The sequence below is a fragment of the Lonchura striata genome, chromosome 17 (assembly GCF_046129695.1).
Source record: "Lonchura striata isolate bLonStr1 chromosome 17, bLonStr1.mat, whole genome shotgun sequence".
Classification (NCBI taxonomy): Eukaryota; Metazoa; Chordata; class Aves; order Passeriformes; family Estrildidae; genus Lonchura; species Lonchura striata.
In genome coordinates this window covers 8146423-8155431 of record NC_134619.1, presented here as the reverse complement: position 1 = coordinate 8155431, position 9009 = coordinate 8146423, and the positions used below count along the sequence as shown (strand labels likewise).

Below are 9009 nucleotides of genomic sequence, written 5' to 3'. Positions count from 1 at the left end.
AGGAGTTTGGGTAATGCTCCTGTACGAGCACACACTGCAGCCTGTTTGTCCCTGGCCACTGCAGAGCAGGGAGCAGACAGCCCCTCTGCTCTGATGGGACACGGACACAGCTGCACCTCAACAATGCTCTGAGCATGGTGGAGAACCCAAGGTGGAGGAGCCAGCGTGCAGGGACAGCTGGGGCCATAGACCCATGGGACAGCCCCAGGCAGGGCACAGGCAGGGGACCCTTGGAGGCATGACAGAGTCAGTTGATGCTCCTGCTTGTGAATCCCTGGTATCCCTGGTATGGGATGGAGAAGCTGCCATGGTTTTTGATGGAGAGGTGGCCTCAGCATGGAACAAAGAAGTGGCCATGGTGTGGGATGGAGAGGCAGCCACAGCATGTCAGGGAGAAGCTGCTTTATTGGAGAGAGTGCAGGGGGTTTGCCCTGAGCAGAGAACCTCAGGGAGAAAACTGAGGCTGAAGGCTCCAAGCCATGGGGGATGGTGCAGGGCCACGTCCAGGGCATGTGGGATGGGCATCGGGCAGCAGCTTCCCTGTGGCTGGGCTGGCAGGAGACGGCTGCACCTGCAAAGGAGCAGAGGCTGTGAGCAGGATGGGTGCATAGGTGCCGTGCTGCGGTGCTGTGGGATCCCCGGGGCTGGAATGCACCCAGCTGACCTCAATGGATGGGTGTCACACAGGAGACCTTGCCACAGCCATTCCTGCAACACTTCTGGACCCCGGAGCAGTTGGCATCGGTCTTGCACTGGTTGGCGCAGACGCCCAGCATGGGGATGCCCGGGTTCACGGGTGGGCAGGTGCCAGGCTTCTCTGAAAGACAAAAGAACATGGCTGAGACCTGCTAGCCCTGGCAAGGAGGGGAGGGCCTACCCGGCAGGTCCCAAAGCTGTGGGCATGGCCCTGGCCCCTATCTGCCATGGAGGAGGGATCACCACGGTACCCAGCATTTCCCCCATCCCATTGATCTGCTTGTTGGCACTCCTTGCCAGCTGGACCTGATGGGAACACAGCAGGGTGGCCACATGGCATAGTGGTCCCCAGCAGTCCCTATGCTCAGTGTTCCCTCTCAGGGACACATGGCTGACACAGGATGCACAGCTGCAACATGCAGACCTGATGCAGGCCTTGGCCCTGCTGTCCTCTACAACTGCCATGGCTGGCCCAGCTGTTTGCTCATAGCATGGGGGCGCAGCCTAGGCCTCAGCCAGGATCACAGGCCCCCCAAACAGCCTTTGCCCAGCAGTGTGGAGCCTCTGCCCCACTGTCCCACTGCCTGCCACTGGCATTGAGCTCTGGCTCTGCACCATGCTGCCCTCCACTGTGGTGCAGCCAAGCCAGCACTGTCCTGCAGGTAGCCATGGAGGCTCTGGAGCATCCAGGTCATATCCATGTGTCTGCAGCTGTGGCTTCCAACTCCTGCACCCGTCTGCTTGGGTTGCTATCCAGAATGACTGTTGTGGTGAGCAACAGAACGGTGCCCCCCGCATCCTGGGCTGGCAGCTGCCCACAAGGCTGAACAGGACTGCAATGGGGAGTGGCGCAGACCCCACCTTCCACCCAAGCCCCAGCATCATTTAGGTGTGTCCACTCAGCCCCTGCATCGCTGAGAGGAAGAAGATGTGAGTACGGCCCAGCAGGAGCACACCCCGAGCCTGCTGGGCTTCCGTGCAGCCCCCAGTCCCCGTCCTGCAGCTGAACACACATCGGGCACCCAGGCTTGGTGCCACCGCTGCAGCGCCCGTACTGCTGGCTGGGACGGGCGGCTGGCTCGTGGCAGCGGCACCGACTGCGGGCAGCGCGGCCAAGGAGCAGGAGGGAGTGTTACCGTCAGGCTTCTGGCAGGCCTTGCCGCAGGCTGCCGGGCAGCACTTGAGGGTGCTCTCGCAGTCGCCATCGGACTGGCACCCCACCGTGCAGTTCACCGCATCCACCGCCGGGCTCGGGCACACGCCGGCTTTTGCTGCAAGGCAATGCGGGGCGTGGGCAGGCGCGGGGCGGCGGGCGCCGGGCAGGGCGAGGGCGCCGTCCCTTTCCGGGAGATGCTGCCCCGGCCCCAGGGCTGGGTCCAGGGATGCTGCCGAGCCCGACCGCGCCGGGCACAGGCCGGTGCTCGCCCCGGCCCCCACGCCGGCTCGCCCTGGGGCTGGGAGGGAGGGAGGGATGCTGGCCGCTGGCCGGGCGTGCCGTGACGAGCCGTGCCGGGCCATGCGCTCATACTCACTGGTGTCATTCTGGGCGGATGCTGCCGGCAGCTCTGCCCAGAGAGCCAGGAGCCCCGCCAAGATGAGGACGCTGCGGGCCGCGGGCATGGTGCAGGAACCGGCTGCGCTGTGCCCGCCCGGCCGGCCTTTAAGCTCCTCTCCAGGTGGGGCCGGCGGGCTCGGCCTTCCGGGTGGCTCCCAAGGGCCGGGCAGGGCCAGGCTCCCCCTTCGCGCTTGCACAACCCGAGTATCAGGTATCTGCTGCTGCTGGCTGCCGACCAGGGAGGGGGAGCCTCGAGGAGACTGGGCGGCCATGCCGAGAACTCGCCCGGCAGGAACGGCAGCCGAGCGCCCCCGGGCACGGCCCCGCACGCCGGACCCCGGCCGGCCCCGGCCGAGCCCGCCGGGGCGCTGGGTCGCCGCGGCCCTGCGTGGCGATCGGCCCGGGGATGAAGGGGCACCGCTCGCCAAGGAGCGAGTGCACCGGGGACGGGGCATGACCCGACCCTGCTCACGCTCACCTCGCACCCGTGAGCTTGAGTGGAGCCCCTGGTCTGGGTCGCTGATGCCCCGAGGCCGGGAGGAGCCAGCAGTGCAGACAGGGTTGTGGCTCAGCTCTGCTTCTGCTCACCCAGCTCCTGCTCCTGTTCCAGCCACTGTTCTCCTCCAGCTCTTGCTCCTCAAGTGAAGGGTCCTCCAGGCTGCCTGTGCCTTGGGCAGATGCCTGCCCTGCTCCTTCCCACAGCCACGGGAGCTCTTGCCCGGCCATAGCCCTGTCCCACGGACCCTGCCATCCTCACAGTCTCGCACAACACTGGGGATGCAGATGGACCATCTGACCACCATTTGTGCAAGTGGCTGTCAGGCAGTGCGTGATTGACATGCACTCCCAGTGCTCGGGGGCTGTAGGACCCCAGTCCCTTTGGCCTGTCCGGAATACCCTTCCCATGGCACATCTGGTGCATCGGGACACTTCACTGTCCCTGGCAATGTCAAGCTGGGGATGGTTTGCACCCAGCTCGCCCACCTGGCATAGCTGCCCTGCTCACATCAGCATTTGCCACTCTGCCAGCACCCATCCTCCTGCCGGAGGATGAAACCTGCCCTGTTCCTGTGATGTGCTCTTGCTGCTGGTGGAGACAGCCCCAGCTCCAGGCATCTTGCAAACTTGCATGGGCCAAGGGTGCATGGGGCCGGGACATGATCCCTGCCTGAGTCACGAGTTGGCGTCTGCTCTGCCGGGGTCCGTCTCCAGGTAATTTAACCCCACAGTCAACATTGTGGCACGGCGGCGTGGCAGTAAATCAGTAACTGTTTGCCTTTGCCTGTGGTCCCCTCCCTGCCAGGTGTTTATGCAGGAACAGGAGCCGGCGCTCAGCCGCCTGCCCCACTGCCGCACCTCATGTCACCGCTGACGGCAGTGGGAGTGACACATGGGCAGAGGCCTGGGGTGGCAGGGAAATCATCAAGGCAGCCGTTTTCCCTGTGCCCTTCCGGATGGGGCCTTGTTGAGGAGCTGCAGGGATCTGGCCATGCTCAGGCTGGCTGAGATGCTCCCACAGTGGGCCCAGGGCCAACATCAGGATGCCAGGAATGAAAATAAGCATCTTGCAGCCCAGTGACCCCTGCACCAGGGCTAGAGCACAGTGCTGTGTTGGCCACGGTGGGATAGGGGTGATAATGGCTGGGAGGTGAGCACACTGCCCACCAGGATGGAGAGGAGGGACCTGCACCTTCCCTACCTATGCTGCACAGAGACAGAGCCCATCTGGACCCAGCAGCAGCTTCTCTAGAGCAGCAGCACTGCTGCCAGTCCCTCACTGCCCACCCAGGGTCACTGGTGTCCCACTGTGACTTGGCTGTGGCCCTGTGCTGGTGCCGTCTTTGAGCATCACTGCCCTGGTCTGACCCTGTGACAACTCTGCCCCAGCATGGGGTGACCCCAGTGTGGGGTGACCTTGGTGCTGGCAGTGAGCAGCCAGAACTGGCAGGCTGTGAGGGAGAATGCCAGCACAAGAGCAGCTGGATGACAGCAGAAGGGAGATGGAAAGAGATGAGGGGAAAACCACAGGGAAAACTGAGAGCTGGCAGGAGCAGTGGAGGCACCAGTGGTTTTGCCCACACTTGTGGCCCAGCTCCAAGGTGCCCAGCTGGTTGCTGAGGGGACAATCCAGCTGAAGCTGCCCCCAGCCAGCTGGAGCACCTGGATGGGGACTGAGCAAGCTGGCAGCAGGGCCAGCAGCTCCAGCCCACACAGTTGGCATCACCTTCTGACAGACAGGAATGCTCTGGCTCCTGTCCCCAGTGTATGGCATCCGGGATATTGGTGTCCCCACCCTGGCTCTGCCAGGTGCTTCTTCAGCAGAGGCTGAGAATGGCTGTGGGGAGTACAGGGACCTGAGAGCTATCTCCATGGCCAGGGAGGATCCTGGCTGAGCACATGGGATCAGCAGCCTCAAACCAGACCCCAAAGTCTCATCTCTGCTGCATCCCTTGAGAGCTGTGCCCACCACCACTGAGCCTGGTCACGGTGGCTGCACCCAAGCCTTGCAGGTGACTGTGGCTCCTCCATGGCACCAGGGAAGGTGCTGGAATCACGTCACCTGACTGCTGAGGGAACGTGGTCAATGATTAAAAGGGGCACATTGCAGTGCCCCCGAGCAGTGAGTCAGCCTCCCGCTCCTGGCACAGAGCAGGGATAGGAAGTACAGGGATACAGAGGGACACCCCATCCTCTGGAGATGCTGGGTCCCTCAGTCAGCAGCACAGGGTCCCCACACCATGGGCATGGACTGGTGCATGGCCCCTCAGGTCCAGCCATGCACCTGCTGAGGGCTTCTGCCACACTGCCACATCCTGCCACAGCCGAGTCCCCTGCCCACGCTGCCCCTGCGGCGCAGACCTCGGTGGCGCGTGAATGCTCTGGAGCTTGGCATGTGCCTGGCTCTGTGCTGGGGCATTGCTCCTACCTGCTCGTTCCATCTGGGACCCCTGCCCCAGTCAGCCCCACAGTGCTCCAGGGGCTAGCAGAAGGCATCCCCACCCCAAGCCCCCCAGCACTCACCTTTGTCCTCAGCAGTTGTAGGGGCTGCCTGAAGCTGGGCACACAAGGCCAGGATGCCCAGGAGCAAAATGATGGTGGTCTTCATGTTGGTGAAAGCCAAAGGTATGGATGAGGAGTGCAGTTTGGCAGGGTTTATATTTGTGTGGGGCTGGGGAGGGGCCATGCACATAATCTTCATGTGCCAAAACACTCTCTGCTGCTGCGTGTCACAGTTGTGCCCGAGGCAATGACGGCCTGAGAAATGATTTACCTAGCCTTGTCCAGCCCTGGCAACACAGTTGCAGCAGGGGGAAAGACCCTCAGCACTCTCACAGGGAAAGGGAAATGAGACCATGGGCTAGGGTTACCCTACAGCCATTGGGAGCCCAGAACTACCCAGCTGTGACAAGTGCTTAGCTGAATTTGTAGGTTAGGAACCCAGAGGGGGCTGCTCAGGAAGATGTTTCCCTGGGGGCTGCTGTCCTGGCAGTGTGTCACTGGGGTGACACAGGGCTGTGGGTCTGCTGGGCTGTGCCCGTCCCAGAGACCCAGCACATGCTTGTTCCAGTCCTGGCCTGGTGCCTACGTCACGCCACGTCTGCCAGTGGAGCCTCAGGGGACAGCTGGCTGGGTCCCTGCGGGCAGGCATAGCCTCAGGGGAAGCAGAGCGTGGGAAGCCTCCATGAGACACAAGGCTGGATGCACCCGTTGCTGAGCACCATTCCTCCGTGGGGACAGGCTGGTGGCTCAGTGCCAACACGTCGCTGGCTGCTGACATGTCCCAGCAGATGGGTGCTGTGGTGGGGTCAGCACTGGGGCTGCCTCTCACCTCCCCATGCTCCCAGACTGGTGACAGGTGACTCTGGGATGCCCAAGGTCAAAGGTGTGGGGGGGTCACAGCCAGCCCAACTGAGCATATGAAGGGTCACCATGCCAAGGGTGAGGTGTGCTCCCTGCTCTTGGGGACCCCGCCATACTGCCACTGCTGTGTCTGAGACCCTGCCAAGCAGGACCTCTGCTTCCTGCATCCCATTCCATGCAGAAAGGAGCATGGTCAAGGGAGTGCAGCCCTGCTAGGGAGCTGTTCTGTGGCTCCTCTCATTGCTGAGCTGTGGCTATGCAGGCACAGCTCTCTGTGCCTCACTGAATGACAAAGGGCACCTGCAGGTGCTGCTGGTAAATTGGGCAGACATGGCCTGGATTAGGGGGGCCGAGCTTGGGACTGGCAGGCCTGCAGCAAAGCCAGGGGACAGCCAGGGCTGCAGAGGGACAGAACCAGGCTTTTTGAGGGACTGTTGGAGGAGACTTGTCCTGTGCTGCAGAATGGCCCCAGGTGGGGACACCAGAGACACCAGGGACACACCCTGCCTGGGAAGTTGTGACAAGGCCAGCCTGCCAGGATGCAGGCATCTGTGCTGAAGCCAATGTGACCTCTGTGGCCTCATCCAGGGTTTTACAGCTCAACGATCAGACTTTCCCACTTGGAAATTCCTGTGTGCGTCATCCCTGTTCCGAGCAGCTGAATACATTTGTTTCTGGCAGAACTCTGTGTCTAAATCAAAAGGAAACACGAGCAGGAACCAGGGGCTTTGCGAGCAGCCTGGTCACATGCATGGGGTCGCTTTGAGTGGCACCTTTGCCACAATGTGGCATGTGCCACTCAAAAGGACCCCATGCATGTGACCAGTGCAGTGGTGGCGATGTGGGGGCCACCTTCTCCCGAGCAGCCTTTGCTGGTGCTGGCGGCCCGGGCTCTGCGGGGCCCTTGCCCTCTTCCTGCCCGGCTGCTGCGTGCCCGATGCGTGTCACGGCGTGGCATCGGCGGCGGCCCGTGCCACGGCTGGGGGACACGGCGGTGTGCGCCTGGCCATTGGGCTGGGGGACATGGACCCCCTGCTCTGGGCAGCCCCCTCCCCACCTGCACCCGCTTTCCGCCCGCAGCTCCTCCCAGCCGCTGCCGGTGCCGCTGCCGGTGCCGCTGCCGCTGCCGGTGCCGGTGCCGGTGCCGGTGCCGGTGCCGGTGCCGCTGCCGCTGCCGGTGCCGGTGCCGGTGCCGGTGCCTCCGGCCGTTTCTTCCGTCCCCTCCCGCCGTGTGTCGCGGCTCGAGGGCCGGTTCCGTCCTGGTCCCGGCGCCGATCCCTGGCGGCGGCCGGCAGAGGAGGCTGTTGCTCCGCCGGAGCGGACCGGGAGCGGACCGGGCTCTGCCGGGCTCCGGCAGCACCGCCCGTCCCGGGGGTGACCCAGTGAGAAGAATGTGGAGCTGCTGGAGTTGGTCCAGAGGAAGCCACGGAGATGCTCCGAGGGCTGGGGCACTTCTGCTCTGGAGCCAGGCTGGGAGAGCTGGGAATGTTCAGCCTCTAGAAGAGAAGGCTCTGTGGAGATGTTATGGCACCTTCCAGCACCTAAAAAGGCCCCAAGGGAGCGGTAGAGGGACTTTGGACAAGAGCATGGAGTGACAGAACAAGGTGGAATGACTTCCCACTGACAGAGGACGGGGTTAGATTAGAGATTAGGGAGGAATTTTTCCTTGTGAGGACAGTGAGAAGCTGGAACAGGCTGTCCAGAGAAGCTGTGGCTGCCTCATCCCTAGATTTAAGGCCAAGTTGGACAGGGGTTGCAGCAACCTGGTCCAGTGGAAGCTGTCCCTGCCCATGTGCTCCGGAACTGCTCGGCTCCGAGCTGGGTCCTGTATGTGGGAGGCAAGGGGCTGGCACCTCATCCCCAGCACACTGTTCTAGAGCCGGGGGAGCTGAGGGAGATCAGGGAGGATCACAGCTGAACCCCAGCTCAGAGCGAGGAGGGTGCCCAGCACAGGCAGGGTGCTGCCTGCTGCAGCTCTGCTTAGCCCTGCCTTGAGCTGTCTCTCACAATCTGGGGTTAAACAGCACTGGCTGCCTGAACACTCGCAGGGACTGCTGCTCAATAGCAGCTCTAATAGCCCCCATCCATAATGCAGTGAAGCCAAGACAAGATGCAAGGGTCTAGGCTGGGCTGGTGCTGGCTGCTCACGGCTCTGTGCCACGCATGGCACCCGGCTGGTGGCACGGCCACGCGTGGCGCCTGGCTGGCGGCGCAGGAAGGCGGCCTCCCAAAATGGGGATTTTATTACAGCCATACATCACGGCGGCGGCCTGATGCGGGCAGACGGCGGTGATTTTTCTTCATGGTTTACAGACAAATGAGGGGAAGGAAAATTGATGTGAACTTTGCTATAGCGAGAGGTCGGGCACGGGCAGGGAGCTGGTTATGGATGAGCCAGGGACTGCTGGGGCTGCCAGTCCCTGGGGCCCCTCCTGGCCCCTGCTCCAGGCGGGATGGATGGGAGCACTGGCACGACAGTGCTGGGAGCATCGTGTCCAGCAGGGAGACTGCACTGCTGCTCCAGGGGTTGGAAGAGTAGGGGTTTCCATCCCTGTGGAGGGATACCTGGAGGGATGCTCTGCTGCTCAGGGGAACCATGTGAGCAGAGTTCTTAATTCCAGCATAGTTTGGCCATACAGTGACAGGTGGGCTGCTGTCACTGGCTGCTGGTGAGACCTTGGCTGCTCTTACCACAATTAAAGTTGCCTCCAGGCATCACAGTCTTGCCCAGTGTAAGATAACAGCTAATACCCTCCAATACCATTTATCAGCTTCTCCATATGGTCCATAAATATTAATACAATTCTAATTAGTTCCTTTAAATACATTGCCTAAATAAAACATTTCCAGGGCAATAAATCAGGAGCAAGTTGTCCACTCACCCTACTCACACCCAT

At 62.2% G+C, this 9009-nt stretch overlaps 1 protein-coding gene across 1 annotated transcript; it reads right to left on the bottom strand.

Moving 5' to 3' along the window:
- Window positions 1–387: 387 nt before the first annotated feature.
- LOC110479807 (WAP four-disulfide core domain protein 2) lies at window positions 388–2419 on the bottom strand. The gene is made up of 4 exons (XM_021547324.3): window positions 2229–2419; window positions 1833–1967; window positions 665–817; window positions 388–571 (listed from the first exon to the last, which is right to left on the bottom strand). Exons 1-3 carry the CDS (start codon window positions 2314–2316, stop codon window positions 666–668), a joined length of 375 nt encoding a protein of 124 aa, XP_021402999.1. The 5' UTR covers window positions 2317–2419; the 3' UTR covers window positions 388–571; window position 665.
- Between the last annotated feature and the right edge of the window lie 6590 nt (window positions 2420–9009).